Raw genomic sequence first — 18,342 nt, 5'->3', positions numbered from 1 at the left:
TACTGATCTATATTTTCTTTTGGCTTATTCACTGAAAATATTTAATTTGTCGATCTGGACTCACAAAGACACATAAAAATTCACGGAGGAAATAAAGCACATTGATATCACATATAAATATAAAAAAAACATTCTGTTTCATTATGAAGATTACAACAGAGTGGCAGGTGACATACATAAATACCAGAGATATTATAAAAATCCAAGTTAAAAGCAACCACTAAATAGGCAGGAAATTTATTGTATGAGCCAAAAGATAGAACTATTATTTGCTCAACATAATTCTGATTGCCCAAAGTACAAAAAGGAGAGCAAAAAACATAAAACATAATTCACACTGGGTTTTAAGTGATGCTTATAAATTACAGTGAATTCATAAAATATAATAAAGAACATACACTGGTAACACATTGAAGTTCCTGCAAGAATAACATGTTGTGAAGATGGGGACATTCAGTTCATGCTATGACATACAAGCTGAACCTTCTCAGCAGTAATGTAATCTTCCACCTCTTAAAATAGTCCACCCTGATTTCTGGTGTTTGTCACTTACAGAAAACAGTAGGTCATAGCAGAAAAGAGTGTCTTGTTTTACAGAGATTTACAAAATAGGATGCAGGTATGTACGGTACATGTTAGTCATTTTCTTTAATCCCATGCATTGATTTCACTGAGACCACTTGGTTGCCTATTAACTTTAATGACACACTATTTCATATATACATACAGTTAAATCCCTTCAATCTGGCATCTGATAGTTCTGATTATCTGGCATTTGATCTAACGTGTAATTTCAAATACTACATATACATGGCTGTCTAATAATCCAGTGTATTCGTTAATCAGTCACCTTTTGGGTCCCATCAATGCTGGATTAGAGAAATTTATTGTATATATACATATATAACACTTCAGCACCCTGATTTGTCTAGTTGTCCATCCTGATTCTCAGAGCCCAGAGTGGGGTGAATAAAAAAAAAGCAAAGTCACATATAAATATGGAAGAGATACGGACATGACACGTCGGATTTATGCCCCCAAATTCTCTTCTGCATTCACGTAGATTATTAAAGATTATAGAAAATTACACATTTTCACAATCTTTTTTGCTCTTGCAACCAAATGAAGAAAATCATAGAAGAGGCTTTTCCTTTAAAGCCTCAACTGAACATGTGGCAACCCTGTTAATCCATAAAATGGTTTCCTCCAATTAAAGAGAGCAATTTAAGAATGATCTTTACTAGTTTGTCTTCTGAAAATGCTATTACAGCTAGTTCTAAATCAAGTGGGCTCCGTTCTGGGGTTTTCAACATAAGTCTGATAATACATATATATATCTATATTGCTGTTTTTAATTTAAATACTTGTGCGCCATACAGTTAAAAAAAAAACTTGTATAAAGTGTCTTTTAGAATTTGTACCACCAGAGGTCGCTGTTGTACTTTATCCAGTGGTTTTCATTAAGATGCGTATAGTACCAAAAATCACCACCAAAGTGAAATTCTCGAAATCTCAGCTGCTTGTAAACAAAGAACACCTTAGCTTTTACAATCACTGCTCTTATTCCATCGCTTGTTGCTATTTTTTTTACCTGGAAAATGTCAATGTAAACTAATCCAGAACACTGAATACACTGAACCCTCATGATGCATATCAAATTACTGTAAAGTATTGACCGTCCTAACAGAATTACATTATTAGCATTCAGAAAGTAACTAGGTGGCTACTATGGAGGTGGTCACACTTTTCTTAATAATCATTTCCATTGGTATAAGAGTTTTAGCATATAAACAATAATTCCTCCTCCTCTTACAGATTGGTGACACATTTATCTTTAATTTTTATTCTGCATTTTTAAAATAACCTTAGTCTTTGTTTCTCAATGATAAATGATTTTTCCTAGTGTGAAGAAAATAGGTTCTTTTATTGCAGTTTACATTATTTGAAAACTAATATTAACTTCTTATTTCAGGTGACATCCAGAGAAGGGGGTCCTGGCCCTACAAATAGGAAGATCATGCTTCCTCTGCCCGGTTTTATTACTATAGGACATAGGTCTACAGTATAACTAAATGTGTTTTTTCTTTAAGCAAAAAAAAGGCACAAATCGTCTTTAAATACCATGCTTTCCTGTCTTAAGGTACACATTCGTAAAGTACAATGAAAAGCGAAGCATTTTATCACATTGTATGAACTTTGCATATGTACGTTTCGAGTCATAGTCAGAGATGTCAAGCTCATACAGTATGTCTCAGGAGGTAACAAAGGACAAGAAAGGTTATACAGCTGCACAAACATTTCAAAATTCAGAGATAAAATTCATACAAAAAATAAAATTAAAATAAAACCCATAAAATTATAAAGCTTGTAAACAGACAATTGGAAATCCACTTTATTCATGGAAAAATTTCATAAAAAAGTACCACTCTGAAGTAAAACTGCCTGAGTTTCCTTCATGCGCAGTTTTAAGGAGGAACACTTGAGCACAACGTTGAGTCCACTGATATACATGTGCGAGAGCACTAGAAGTCACCAGGGTGTCCGTGGTAGGTTGAACTGCCGTTATGCTTGTCGCGTTTGAGGCAAATTTTAGATCATTTGGCACCAAAAATATTTTGGCCTGGGAGGGAAGAACAGTTCATGATTCTAGGACTTTGATATGGGCTGTGACGCAAGTTTTCTCTTTTCATTTGGATTGTAGAGATTTCTTAATATCATTGACATCCATCTATTAGAACAGAGACGTAATGTAGATAAGACAAAATAAAAAAGTTATTTAGATAAGGTTCCAGAGCGTCAGCTATTCCATCTACAAGAGGCATGATCTGCTGGTACAGCAGTATGGTACAGGAAGGAAGACAGATTTTCTAATCTTAATATTTAGACAGTGTACAGATGAACCTAATTTCTCACAGTGGTGGAGCCCATGCTTGATGCCAGACATCGGTCATACTATGACCCTCCACAAGCAGGGCTGTATTTACAGTTTATGCTGCCCTAGGCATGTTTAGTGCTCACACCCCATATTAGTTTGGCTAAAGCTGCCTATTGACTAGACCAGGGGTGCACAACCTTTTTTGGTCTGAGGGCTGCATTGTCACATCACTCTATTACAAGGGGCCGAAAATAAAAATAAAAATGTTGATCGGCGCTCATCTGCCTATTACACAAGCCAGTGCAAAGTGACTGGGGAGGAGTGATCGCTGCCACAGTCATTCCGCCTTCATTTAGATTACACAGGGAGATGTGCTGCAGATATTCGTACATCTTTATCCTGATAAAATATGCAAATCAGCCGACAAATGAGCAAATCCTTGTTTATCAACTGATCAGCTGCACGATTATACCAGCCAGTTATAAGATATGAGCGTCCCTATGAACACTTTTTCCCAGTAATTGTCCCAAATATCGTGCTGCAGCATAGCCCCTAAAACCGAAGAGTTATACTTACCTGCTTCCCACAGCTCCGGTCCTTCGCACTGCCGACGCGGTTTACACCTGGCAGTGCATGGACATGGTCATTCACCACTCCAGCCAATGACTGGCTTACGCGGTGATGTGGCCACAAGCAGCATGTCACTTCTGAAGCCAGTCATTGACTGGAGCCGGCAAGTGACCATGGCCATGCACTGCCAGGTGTAAACAGCACGGGGGCTGGAAGATGGAGGCAGCGGGGGCAGCGCAGAGGACCAGAGCGGTGTGGAGCATGTAATTATGAATCTTCTATTTCAGAGGCCACGCTGCAGGAACTTGTTTAACCACTTCCAGACCGGGCCATTTACCCCCTTCCTGACCAGGCCTAATTTTGCAAATCTGACATGTGTCACTTTATGTGGTAATAGCTTTGGAACACTTATTTATCCAAGCCACTCTGAGATTGTTTTCTTGTGACATATTATACTTCATGATAGTCAATTTGAGTCAATATATTTCACCTTTTTTTATGAAAAAAATCCCAAATTTACAAACAATTTAAAAAAATTCGCAATTTTCTAAATTTCAATTTCTCTGCTTTTAACACAGAAAGTGATACCTCATAAAATATTTATTACTTAACATTTCCCATGTCTACTTTATGTTTACATCAATTTGTGAATTTTGTAAATGTTTTTCGGACATTAGAAGGCTTAGAATTCTTAAAATATTTAAGAAAATTTCCAAAACACACTTTTTAAGGACCAGTTCAGGTCTGAAGTCACTTTGTGGGGCTTGCATAGTGGAAACCCCCCCCATAAATGACCCCATTACTACACCCCTCAAGTTACTCAGAACTGATTTTACAAACTTTGTTAACCCTTTAGGTGTTCCACAAGAATTAAAGGAAAATGGACAGTGATGGCCAGTTCGCAGTGTTCGCCCACGAACACATGTGGGCTTCCAACTTGACTCACAAGTCCGGCGATGCACAGGTAAGCCCTTACCTGTGCCTGTGCCGAGAGCCAGTCTGAAACAAATGCGGTCATCAGGAGTTCCGAGAACAGCCGCCGGGGGCCTTCATCGGAACTGCCTGCTCCCGGTGACCGCATTTGTTTCAGACCAGCGACCGGCACAGGTAAGGGCTTACCTGTGCATCGCCGGACCTGTGAGTCAAGATGGAAGCCCGTATGTGTTCGCGGGCGACCACTGCGAACTGGCCATCACTGAAAATGGAGATTAAATTTTTAAACTTCACTTTTTTGGCAGATTTTCCATTTTAATCAATTTTTTTCTTTAACACATCGAGGGTTAACAGCCAAACAAAACTCAATATTTATTACCCTGATTCTGCGGTTTACACAAACACCCCACACGTGGTCGTAAACTGATGTAAGGGCACACGGCAGGGAGCAAAAGAAAAGGAGCGCCATATGGTTTTTAGAAGGCAGATTTTGCTAAACTGGTTTTTAGATGCCATTTCCCATTTGAAGCTCCCCTGATGCACCCTTACAGTAGAAACTCCCAAGAAGTGACCCCATTTTGAAAACTAAGGGATAAGGTGCCAGTTTTATTGGTACTATTTTGGGGTATATATGATTTTTAATGGCTCTATATTACGTTTTTTGAGAGGCAAGGTAACCAAAAAAGGGCTGTTTTGGCACTTTTATTTTTTACAACATTCATCTGACAGGGTAGATAATGTGCTTTTTTTATAGAGCAGGTTGTTACGGACGCAATGATATCAAATATGTCTACTTACTTTTTTTGTTTCAGTTTTACACAATAAAGCATTTTTGAAGTAAATTATGTTTTTGTGTCTCCATTTTCCGATTGCCATATTTTTATTTTTATTTTTCTGGCAATCGTCTTGTGCAGGGGCTCGTTTTTTGCAGGAAGAATTGACGCTTTTATTGGTAACATTTTAGGGTACATATGATTTTTAAGCATTCATTATTACACTTAATTGGGCAAGGTGACCAAAAAATTGGTTGTTTTAGCAGTTTTTATTTATTTATTTTTACAGCGTTCACCTGAGGGGTTAGGTCATGTGACATTTCTACAGAGCAGATTGTTACGGACGTGGCAATACCTAATATGTATACTTTTTCTTATTTATTTAAGTTTTACACATTAATAGCATTTTTGAAACCAAAAAAATTATGTTTTAGTGTCTCCATAGTCTGAGAGCCATAGCTTTATTATTTTTTGACTGATTGTCTTAGTTAGGCCCCTTTCACACGGGCAAGAATTCCGCACAGGTGCAATGCGTGAGGTGAACGCATTGCACCTGCACTGAATCCGGACCAATTCACTTCAATGGGGCTGTGTACATGAGTGGTGTTTTTTACGCATCACTTGTGCGTTGCGTGAAAATCGCAGCAAGTTCTATATTGTGCGTTTTTCAAGCAACGCAGGCCCCATAGAAGTGAATGGGGCTGCGTGAAAATCACAAGCATCCGCAAGCAAGTGCTGATGCGGTGCGATTTTCACGCATAGTTGCTAGGAGACAATTGGGATAGGGACCCGATCTTTATTATTTTCCCTTATAACATGGTTATAAGGGTAAAATAATAGCATTCTTAATACAGAATGCTTAGTAAAATGTCCATTGAGGGGTTAAAAATAATAAACAAATTTAACTCACCCCATCCACTTGATCGTGTAGAGGATCTCCTCTTCTTTCTACTTTCTTCAGGACCTGGCTAAAGGACCTTTGATGACGTCACTGCGCTCATCACATGGTCCATCATTAAAACGAATTGCACTCGCGTGGAAAAATCGCGCATTTTCCCGCAACGCACCCGCATCTTGTCCGGCCCTCACTCGCGACGCCCGTGTGAAAGAGGCATTAAGGTCTCATTTTTTGCGGGATGAGGTGACAGTTTGATTGGTACTTTTTTGGGGGGCATACGCCTTTTTGATCGCTTGGTGTGATGTTAGGTGACAAAAAATTGCTTTTTTGGCACTGTTTTTATTTTTATTTTTTTACGGTGTTCACATGAGGGGTTAGGTCATGTGATTTTTTTTTTAGAGCAGGCCGTTATGGACACGGCAATACCTAATATGTCTACTTAATTTTTTTTATTTCACATTAACACAATAATAGCAGCTTCGAAGCAAAAAAAAAAATCATATTTTAGTGCCTCCATTTTATCAGTCATAGTTTTTCTTATTTTTTGATCGATTGTCTTATGTAGGGTCTCATTTTTTGTGGGATGAGGTGACGGTTTTATTGGTACCATTTTGTGGGACATATGTCTTTTTGATCACTTGGTGTTGCACTTCTTGTGATGTAAGGTGACAAAAATAGCTTTTTTTAACACAGTTTTAATTATTTTTTTTATGGTGTTTATCGGATGGGGTGGATCATGTGATATATTTATAGAGCCGGTCATCACGGACGTGGCAACACCAAATGTCTATTTTATTAATTTTTTTCAATTTTTAACATTTTTTTTATTACTTAATTTTTTATTTTTTTTTACATGTTAAACCTTTTTTTTATTTTTTTTTTATAAAACACGTTATTTTTTAATTTTTTATTTTACACTTTACATACAAGACCTCTGGGGGACATTTAACTTCACTATTTATTTATTTATTTTCACTATTGATTTCTCCTGTAACTGGGGCTGACATAGTAGCCCCAGTTACAGGGGAAATACACCCCCCAGTGAGGCTGTACAGGATAATACTGCGCTGTACAGCCTCAGTGCAGGGCTGATCGAGGTCTGTGGAACACCCGACAGCTCCTGCACTCTCCCGACGGTCACATGACCACCGGGCCGGGACAGGAAGCGCTCGTTAAGCACTGTGTATACAGCAATCTAGAAGGCAGGGACACCTGGGAACTGTCCCTGCCTTCTCTCTGGAGCTGACAGCGGGCCTCCCGCTTAGCAGCTGCTTGATTAGTGTGCAGCTGCCATCTCTGGACGTTCCAAAACGTCCATTCAGAGTTAAACAACCGCCCATAGGACGTTTATAATCTATGGGCGGTCATGAAGTGGTAAAAACATTTTTACCAGAAAAGTGGCAACATTTCCTTCCATCCTGCTTCCTATTCATAAATCAGTGCTTTCCTTCACTGCTGAGGACGGAGCTCACTGGTTATTACCATCTCCTGCCAATCCTGTTACAGGCGCCTTGCAGTAAGGGTGGGTTCACACTAGCGTTATAGAGTCCGTTATGGCTTTCCGTTATAACAGGATTATAACAGAACATAACGGAATCCATAAGACGGAAAGACGGAATGCCCATAGACTTGCATTATGACAGAATGCAAAATGGACGCTTTTAAAAGGCATTCCGTTTGCTCTCCATCCTAATAGAAGTCTATGGGAATCAAAACGGATCCGTCTGGTTCCCGTTATGCAAGACGGAAAACAAAGTCCTGTCGACAGGACTTTGTTTTCAGTCTTGCATAACGGGAACCAGACGGATCCATTATGTTTTCCTATAGACTTCTATTAGGACGGAGCCTCTTAAAGGCTTCCGTTTTGCATTCCATCCTATAGATTCCGTTATGTTCCGTTATAACCCTGTTATAATGGAAAGCCATAACAGGACTCCATAATGCTAGTGTGAACCCACACTAACCAGTAAGCACATTACCTTGCTAGTGGGGAAGGCGCTTATTGGCTAACACTTTAATGACCAGGCCTGAAAAGGCCTTAATGACCAGACACTTTTTGGTGATTTAGCGCGCGTGGTGGTTTAAACGGTTGTAACTATCTATCTATTATATGTTGGACTACCAAAATAATTTTTGTAACAATTTGAATTTGGGGGAAACTATAGCTCCTTATTCTTTAAATATGCAAAGTGACACCAAAATAAATTATTATAATTAGTTCCCTATTTTGTGTGGGCAGTTTTGTTATATAATATGTATAGTTTCACGTGAATGGGGCGGTAATGGTGATGGTTTTGGTTGATGTGGGTGTTTTTTTCTTTTATGTATTAATTTTTTTTTTTAATCTTTTTTTATTTATAAATTTTTTATATATTTCTGCTACATAATATGTCCCCAAGGGGACATAAAGACTGTTGCAGAACAGTGAACACTTTTATTTAGCACTTTTTCCTTTTTATTGTATTGTGTTAATAATTTTCTATTTTTTTGTGCACTTTTTCCTTTTTATTTTTTCCTTTTATTTGTATTTTATTAATATTTTATTGTATTTTTTTTTTTATAATTGGTTTATTACTTATTTTTTTTAATATATTTTTGACGCATAATATGTACCACAAGAGATCTTAAAAAAACTGTTGGAGGCCAATGAACACTTTTCCCTTTTATTTTATTTGCATTTTATTATTTTTTTCTTTTTTAATTTCCTTTTTATTTTATTTGCATTTTATAATTTTTTTTTTTGAATTTTCTATTATTTTTTTAAAATATATTTTTGCCACATAATAAAGGGGACATAAAAAGACTGTTTCAGGACAGTGAACACTTTTATTTAGCACTTTTTCCTTTTTATTGTATTGTGTTAATAATTTTCTATTTTTTTGTGCCAGATATTTTATTTCTCTTTTTTCTGATCTGGGTCTACTGACCCCGCAGCTCTGCACTCCTCTGCCCCCGAAACACCCAGCGATCATGTGATTGCCGGGTCCACACTGCAGAGCGCTCATAGAGGAGAAGGCAGAAGCGATAATAAAGTGCTTCTGTCTTCTCCTCGGATTCCTCGCTCTCACTAAGGCCTCATGCACACGACCGTTGTGTGCATCCGTGTCCGTTGTTCCGTGATTTTCTGCGGACCCATTGACTTTCAATGGGTCCGTTGAAAACTCGGAAAATGCACCGTTTGTCATCCGCGTCCGTGATCCGTGTTTCCTGTCTGTCAAAAAAATAAGACCTGTCCTATTTTTTTGACGGACAACGGTTCGCGGATCCATTCAAGTCAATGGGTCCGTGAAAAAACACGGAGGCACACAAGATTGTCCGTGATCCATGTCAGTTTTTTTCCTATCATTTTCAAGGCAAACTTGACTTAGATTTTTTTTTCACTTTTCTGGTCTGGTGATCCTCCAAAAATCAAGGAAGACACACGGAAGAAAAAACGGACACAGATCCCGGAACAACGGAACCCCGTTTTGCGGACCGTGAAAAAATACTGTCGTGTGCATGAGGCCTAACAGACAGGGACCCTTTCACTAACAGACCTGTGATCCATCAGCCGTGCAGTGCTCTGGGCAGAAACACAGCTGATTGCAGGATCAGCTATGTTTCTGCCCAGCAGGATGGGGGATTGCGAACCATGGCTCTAGGGGCCGCATGCGGCCCGCAGGTTGTGCACCCCTGGACTAGACAATGCAGTAAAAAATTGGTTTTACTGTGAGTGCTGTGGTTATTGCCCATACAGTTAATACAAGTGAAATATATTTATGTTAGACTTTTAACCTGGAAGAAATGTATTGCAAATAACCACATCACAAAACCATGGCAAACCTGGTAAAACTCAGAGCAGTTTTAAACACCTTGTTAATTCATTTTTGACTGTGTGGTTACAAACATCTCATCTAAATACAGTGGTCCCTCAACATTCACATATTAAGGCCTCATGCACACAACAGTATTTTTTCACGGTCCGCAAAACGGGGTTCCGTTGGTCCGTGATCCGTGACCGTTTTTTCGTCCGTGGGTCTTCCTTGATTTTTGGAGGATCCACGGACATGAAGAAAAAGTCGTTTTGGTGTCCGCCTGGCCGTGCGGAGCCAAACGGATCCGTCCTGACTTACAATGCAAGTCAATGGGGACGGATCCGTTTGACGTTGACACAATATGGTGCTATTGCAAACGGATCCGTCCCCCATTGACTTTCAATGTAAAGTCAGGAGTTAATATACCATAGGATCGGAGTTTTCTCCAATCCGATGGTATATTTTAACTTGAAGCGTCCCCATCACCATGGGAATGCCTCTATGTTACAATATACCATCGGATTTGAGTTAGATCGTGAAACTCATATCCGACAGTATATTCTAACACAGAAGCGTTCCCATGGTGATGGGGATGCTTCAAGTTAGAATATCCTACGAACTGTGTACATGACTGCCCCCTGCTGCCTGGCAGCACCTGATCTCTTACAGGGGGCTGTGATCAGCACAATTAACCCCTCAGGTGCCGCACCAGAAGGGGTTAATTGTGCTCATCATAGCCCCCTGTAAGAGATCAGGGGCTGCCAGGCAGCAGGGGGCAGACCCCCCTCCCTCCCCAGTTTGAATATCATTGGTGGCCAGTGTGCGGCCCCATCCTCCCTCTATTGTATTATCATTGGTGGCCAGTGTGCGCCCCCCCCACCCCCCCTCTATTGTATTATCATTGGTGGCCAGTGTGCGCCCCCCCCTCTATTGTTTTAATATCATTGGTGGCCAGTGTGCGGCCTCCCCTCTCCCCCCGATCATTGGTGGCAGAGGAGAGTTCCGATCGGAGTCCCAGTTTAATCGCTGGGGCTCCGATCGGTAACCATGGCAACCAGGACACTACTGTAGTCCTGGTTGCCATGGTTAATTAGCAATATTAGAAGCATCATACTTACCTGCTGCGCTGTCTGTGACCGGCCGGGAGCTCCTCCTACTGGTAAGTGACAGGTCTGTGCGGCACATTGCTTAATGATCTGTCACTTACCAGTAGGAGGAGCTCCCGGCCGGTCAAAGACAGCGCAGCAGGTAAGTATGATGCTTCTAATATTGCTAAGTAACCATGGCAACCAGGACTACAGTAGTGTCCTGGTTGCCATGGTTACCGATCTGAGCCCCAGCGATTAAACTGGGACTCCGATCGGAACTCTCCGCTGCCACCAATGAGGGGGGGGGGGGGGGGGGAGAGAGGGGAGGCCGCACACTGGCCACCAATGATAATACAATAGAGGGAGGGAGGGGGGGCCGCACACTGGCCACCAATGAAATTAATACAATAGAGGGAGGGAGGGGGGGCTGGGGGGGGCGCACTGGCCACCAATGAAATTAAAACTGGGGAGGGAGGGGGGTCTGCCCCCTCCTGCCTGGCAGCCCCTGATCTCTTATAGGGGGCTATGATATGCACAATTAACCCCTCAGGTGCAGCACCTGAGGGGTTAATTGTGCGGATCACAGCCCCCTGTAAGAGATCGGGTGCTGCCAGGTAGCAGGGGGCAGTCATGTACACAGTTCGTAGTATATTCTAACTAGAAGCGTCCCCATCACTATGGGAACGCCTCTGTGTTAGAATATACTGTCGGTTCTGAGTTTTCACGAAGTGAAAACTCAGCTCTGAAAAAGCTTTTATGCAGACGGATCTTCGGATCCGTCTGTATGAAAGTAACCTACGGCCACGGATCACGGACGCGGATGCCAATCTTGTGTGCATCCGTGTTCTTTCACGGACCCATTGACTTGAAAGGGTCCGTGAACAGTTGTCCGTCAAAAAAATAGGACAGGGCATTATTTTTGTGACGGACAGGAAACACGGATCACGGATGCGGCTGCAAAACGGTGCATTTTCCGATTTTTTCACGGACCCATTTAAAGTCAATGGGTCCGCGAAAAAAAACGGAAAACGGCACAAGGGCCACGGGTGCACACAACGGTCGTGTGCATGAGGCCTAATTGGTTCTGGGACGACCATTGGAAGTTGAAAACATTGTAACTTGAGTCCATAACTCTATGGAAAACCAGTAATTGGTTCCAAAGCCCAAATATAAGATAAATCCCAAGATAAAAAGTGAAGTTTTAAGAAAAATGAGCCGATATCCCAAGATGAATTACGCATGTTCTTACATAAAACAGACAGAATAGATATTGGTAGCTGTAAATCGCTTTATATGGTGAATACAGGAATTTCAGGGTCTTGCACAGTACATACATGTATCAGAAAAGTAAAATGAAGCTGCAGTTCACCTGGTGTCCAAAGAAGCAGCTCATCCTGGTGCAGACATGGGGCAGTACAGAACATCTAGTACCGCAGAGGAGCTGTGTTTTACCAGTGAAATGGTCATGTTGATTGGTTGGATCTGGGCCTGAGACATTGTATGTAGATTCAACTTAAGGCCTAGAAAAGGCCATTGTATGCTGAAAATATTGAAGCCATTGTATCTTGAGGAATCACTGTAGATCCTTACACAGCTGCCAGTAAAATGCACAAGTCCAAAGGCATTTCCATCTATGGATGGTGCATATTATGATTGGAAAAATAATAGCATGCACCAACTAGATCCGATTTTCACGTGAGAGGGTCTGCAAGTGGTCTGTATAAGGCCACTTTCACACTGGCATGTGTGCCCTGTTGCCGTATTGCAGACCGCATTTGCGGATCCGCAATACACCAGTGCCGTTCCGTGGGCATTACGCATCACGGATGCGTACCCATTCACTTGAATGGGTCCGCAAATCCGGAGATGCGGAATGGTGCAGAACGGAACCCTACAGAAGCACTACGGAGTAGCAGGTGACTGGCTTATAAAGGCAGCCAAATTCTTTTCCTCCTGGATCTTTGAGGCCCAGTATGGTTAGAGAGCGTGGACCCACCTCAGGTACTCGGGTGGGCCAGTCTGACATGTAATCATGGCATTTTAAAGGGTTTTAAGTAAAGAATTGCTGGACATTAATGTGTTAATCATATACCTGTAATCGTAGGCGAATCTTCTTTTCTTCATCTAGCTCGGAGAGTAATTGTTTTATTTCTTTTCTGAAGTAAAAATAAGAGAGTTTAAGTACTGAACCATTTCAGGAGGAACCTCACACTATGGTTTAAAGAGTCACTGTACACAATTTCATTTAATAGAGCATGGTATAACTAGCACATTTCTAAATCACTTCATTTCAAAAATATGTCTACAAATGGCATTTATCATGTAGAGAAAATTAATACAAGGCACTGACTAATGTATTGTGATTGTCCATATTGTCTCCTTTGCTGGCTTGATTAATTTTTCCATCACATTATACACTGCTCGTTTCCATGGTTACAACCACCCTGCAATCCATCAGTGGTGGTCGTGCTTGCACACTATAGGAAAAAGTGCCGGCCTCCTTGGTGGCAGAGACCATGGGCGCTCACATAGGCTGGTACTTTTTTATATAATGTGACAGCACAGCCATCGCTGATGGATTGCAGGGTGGTTATAACCATGGAAACGAGCAGTGTATAATGGGATGGGAAAAATGAATCCAGCCATCAAAGGACGCAATATGGACAATCACAATATATTAGTATGTGCTTTGTATTAACTTTCTCTACATCATAAATGCTATTTGCTGAAGTAATAAAATCCCCTTAAGTTGTAGTCCACTGCCTGTTGTCGGGGCAAGATCTGTCCCTGGTAACAGAGACACAGAAGGCGGTTCACAGGAAGTGGGGGCGTGTCAGAGCTAAATGATATCATGAGTAGAGATGAGCAAATCAAGCTTCGGATGCAAGATCCAAAGTCGATTTTCTCAAAACTTCGTTTTAATGCTGTACGAAGATCCGTCTCCGTACAGCATTAAAATGTACGGGCTCTGGCGAGGGAAATTTGCTATTGAATAACTTCAGGAATAGAGTTTTTTGACTTGAAAAATAATTTAAAAACCTGTATCCGAAGTAGGTTCCTAAGCCTACTTCAGATTCCTGTTTTAAATAGTTTTCAAGTTTAAAAGTTGAATGCCGAAGTTATTCACTTAAGTCTCGCAAGACTTGGTGATAACTAATTTCACCTCGCCGGAGACCATACATTTTAATGCTGTACGGAGACCATACAGCATTGCAATAAAACTGTAGAGACTTCCATAGAAGGGAGACCCTCCCTGCTTCTGAGTGAAATGTATCAAGCTGTGCAGCTGAAACAGGGAATGATATGGCTTAAAAAAAAAACATTAGGGAAGCCCAAACATAACTGTTCCTTGATAGTTATGATTGTACAAAGAAGCATATCCATTATGCAAACTTTTTTGAAAACTCAGGTACGCTTTAAACAGCATCAAAATAACTCACACACAGTCATTTACTGTAGGTAGAGAAGTCCAATAACCAAATAATTGCAGTAGAAATCTGACTTGATTCTCAAATACTGCAGGGGGCAAGCTCTGTTGAGATCTCAGTTTACATGTGTTCTCTAGACATAGCATCTATTTTTTGGTCTGCTCTGTATACACAAGAATATGTCAAGATGCATCAAATGAAACAGATGCATCACCCTGGCCCTGCCTCTTGTAGAAAATTGAGATGTAGGACAAGCAAATAGAGTTGTTAAAATCTGCAATGAAACAAGAAATGTTCAGCTATTTTTTCCCGTTGCTCATCAGCAAAGAGGCATACACAAAGACAGTTCACACAATATATGTTTTTTCCTAAAGTAAATGAGAAACATAGTGAACTTGCATTGTTGCACTTACAAACAAGAACTATCACTACAATTGTAGAGTTTACCACCAATGATGAGAAAAATGTTAAAACATAAATGGTAAGTGTTCCCAACTATGAAGCAGCTCTCTATTCATCGCTACAGATCAGTGCGAGACGGGCATCGAGAATCCTCAGCTATTGCAAGTTGAGCCTGCAGCAGTTCAAAAATATTGCATGCCAGCCATTCAAATGAATGGTCAACCATTTAGTACACTGGCGGACCAGAGGGCAGCTCTTTGATAGTAAGTTTTGACTCTGCCTAAAAGCATGTAAAGTTCCAGTATGACATCTCTATAACTGAACTGGGAATATAGAAATAGGGGTGTCTTGGTGCCAAAACGTCCATGCAGAGATATGTGCCAACCGCCCAGACGTGTATAGTCAAGAGGCGCTCGGCAAGTGGTTATACAAGTTTTTTTTATTATTCTACTCTAACAATTTGGATTATTTTGTAATGCAACAAAACAGGAAAAACAAGGTACTGTAGTTTATTTTTTACAATGGGAGCCAATTGCGTATCAATATAGCATTTTCTACCTCTAGATCATTCAGAAGTAAAATAGAAAACAGAGATTGGTCCATTCTTTGAGTATATACCTCAGCTGGCTGCCTCTATTGTCAGTGGAGGCTTACAACGTTCCTCTGAAGGCTATCATTAGCTGAGCGTGAATAGCTTTTGTTAATTACTTCCTACTCCCAAATAAATTGATAATTTGGGATATAATTGCAGTTTTCTTAGTTTCTTTCTTGTGCACATGCTTATTTTAGCCAGAAGGAAATCACTGACTGTATTTATGACAAGTCAACAGTGACAATTACAGTATCTTTTAGCAGAAATCTTTATTAAAACCAAAGCTGATGAAAATAAGCTTGGATTGACCTGGAATTCATGAAGGGAGAAAAAACTGCTGACTACAACATACGGTGTAAGCAATAACATTATTTTTGTTTGGGAACACATTCAGTGTATGCATGGGGAGAATCGCTGCCATAGAGTATCCTTTTGGCCTGTCTTGGGGTAGTATATGCAAGTACACCTTTTTTAACTGTACAGAAAAGCCTAGTTGACTACACTTTCCTTTGCTGAAGCACCCAGTAAAAACGCCTATACCATGCAGTATACCTTATTATAAAATGAAGCCTATGGGTGACGTGGGCCACTGTATGCCTATAACATGGCATATGTCAGAGTCCTCCCAGTGTAAACCTCAAATTAAAAGCACTGTGACCCATTGTTCTTATGATTCCCTTCTATGAGCCACTAACAAGGGTGGCTCTCACTCTGGTGGACTTGGGCCATCCATGTGCTATATGGGCAATCATTCGTCTGTTACTTGTTTAAAGGGAACCTATCACATTTCACATGGTGTTTGAACTACAGGTAGCATGTTATAGAGCAGGAGGAGCTGAGCAGACTGATATATAGTTTTGGTAGAAAAGATTCAGTAAATCTTGTAGTTTATGCATGTAATTTCTGTTCAATCTCAGCTTTGAAATCCAGGAGACGGTCCTATCAGTGATCGACAGCCTTCCCTCTATGACTTCAGTGCTGAGAATGAACAGAAATTTAAATGCATAAATTACAAGATTTACTGAATCTTTTCCAACAAATCTATATATCAGTCTGCTCAGCTCCTCCTGCTCTATAACATGCCACCTGCAGCTTACATTGCATTTTCATCGTGATAGGTTCCCTTTAGGTTATCCATGACATTTATAAGGCTTTGCAAAAAAAAATAAAAAATGCCAAACCCAACTCAACGGAAAAGCCCTTTCATTGAAGACTGCTGGCAGCTGTTTATGTCACAAAATCTTACTTTTGCTGGTCCTTCATTGTCTCAATGATGCTTCTAAGATCCTTGACTTGTGTCTGTAGCTCTTCTAGTGATATCTGGCCATGTTCAGCTTTGTGTCTTGTATCAGAGTTTACAAAGGACGGAGAGTTTGACCGGTGACTACTTGAGGTGACAGAATGGAATGCTGATGGGGCTCCAGGTGCTCCATGTGAGAAACTAACACTTGCAATCAAGCCTCCTGGTTTTGGGGGCAATGCAGCTCTGTTATCTGGCATCTGCAAAACAGGAAAGAAACTGAATATATTCTGAAAAGTAATCATAAAGGAATGTTTCCATAAATCATTGCCTACACACAGTCATGATATCTGTTCTATTGGGTGCTAAGACTTATCAATGTATTTTGGCCAGTTGGCCGGTGTGATTACATTGAGAAATATGCTATTCAGAATGGGCGCCATATTCATTAAGCACCTGTTTTTCCGACACAAAATTCGGAGTTGACAGAGGGTGACCATTTTTTTTTATTACCGTAATTTTTTTAAACTCAAATTTCTTCTGCTCAATATAAAATCATAAATTTCTCTGAAATCTGGGGAATTGTGCTTTACTTTCTCGTTGCCTGGGAGTGTTTGACGCAGGCATACTGGGAAGGGAAGGCCCTATGAGATCTGTATACTGTTCCTTAGGGGGCCCACTCGTTTGCGTGGTCCCTTTAAACATTTTGACCTACTTCACTGCTGCTGTAGAAGACAGCATAGCAGACGAGCGCTGAAACTAGGAGCAGGGCAGGAGTTAGGTGTGTGTGAGTCTGTGACCAGTAACATGAGGGGCCGGTCGCGCTGTGTGTGGGAATTCCGTAGACCCCATCCCCCCCCCCCCCCAGTATAATTCGTACCACATACTATAATGTAATGTAGATGGATGAAGCCTCATGAACACGACCATTCCGCAAAACACGAAAGCCGCCCGTGTGCCTTCCACAATTTGCGGAACGGAACAGGCGGCCCATTGTAGAAATGCCTATTCTTGTCCGCAAAACGGACAAGAATAGGACATGTTATATTTTTTTTGCAGGGCAACGGAACGGAGCAACGGATGCAGACAGCACACGGAGTGCTGTCTGCATCTTTTGCGGCCCCATTGAAGTGAACGCAAAAACTGCGCCTCGGATGTGGACCAGAACAACGGACGTGTGCATGACGTCTGAGGAAAAGAAATGCACAGCAAGCAGTAAAGCAAATATTCCTACTAAAATGACTGAACCTTTAGGAATATTTGCTTTACTGCTTGCTGTGCATTTCTTCTCCTCATCCATATACATGTATGTAACATAGTATGTGGTAGCCTGAGGTATACTGGGGGTGGGGGGTCTAAGAAAATCCCCCACAAAGATGTTTGTTGCTCATTATTCTCCTATTAGTGGGGGCTGGGGGGGATCCCTCCCCAAAAACACTACACCATGTAGCATTAGTACGTGGTATTTGGTAGCACACACACCATGCATTGCAAACTCCTGTATGAGTCTGGTCTAGGGACCAAATAATTTATCTATTTTCCGCAGTTGCCCCCCACCCTCTACAGAAAATAAATTCTGCCTGCAGACTACCTAAATAAATGGAAACACCAAATTAGACCCCTAAATTCAGACCCTCATATTCAGACCCCAGATTAGACCCCTAAATTAGGTTAGGCCCCAGACTAGATCCTAAATAAAATCAGAGCCCCAGACTAGACTCCAAAATTCGCAACTTAGAGCAGAAGCCC

General features: G+C 40.9%; 1 protein-coding gene across 3 annotated transcripts in view; it reads right to left on the bottom strand.

Annotated features, from left to right (window-relative positions):
- Window positions 1-889: 889 nt before the first annotated feature.
- Window positions 890-18,342, bottom strand: part of SH3KBP1 (SH3 domain containing kinase binding protein 1) — a 424,339-nt gene continuing 406,886 nt past the window's right edge. For all 3 annotated transcript variants that reach the window (XM_040423674.1, XM_040423675.1, XM_040423676.1), the window contains 3 exons: window positions 16,600-16,853; window positions 13,024-13,087; window positions 890-2,728 (listed from right to left, as the gene is read on the bottom strand). In XM_040423674.1, coding sequence (XP_040279608.1) covers window positions 2,687-2,728; window positions 13,024-13,087; window positions 16,600-16,853 — 360 coding nt within the window. In that variant the 3' untranslated portion in view covers window positions 890-2,686. The remainder of the gene's footprint in view (window positions 2,729-13,023; window positions 13,088-16,599; window positions 16,854-18,342) is intronic.

The sequence above is a fragment of the Bufo bufo genome, chromosome 3 (assembly GCF_905171765.1).
Source record: "Bufo bufo chromosome 3, aBufBuf1.1, whole genome shotgun sequence".
NCBI classification, from domain to species: Eukaryota; Metazoa; Chordata; class Amphibia; order Anura; family Bufonidae; genus Bufo; species Bufo bufo.
The sequence above is the reverse complement of the archived record's forward strand: the minus strand, read 5'-3'. Positions and strand labels throughout refer to the sequence as shown.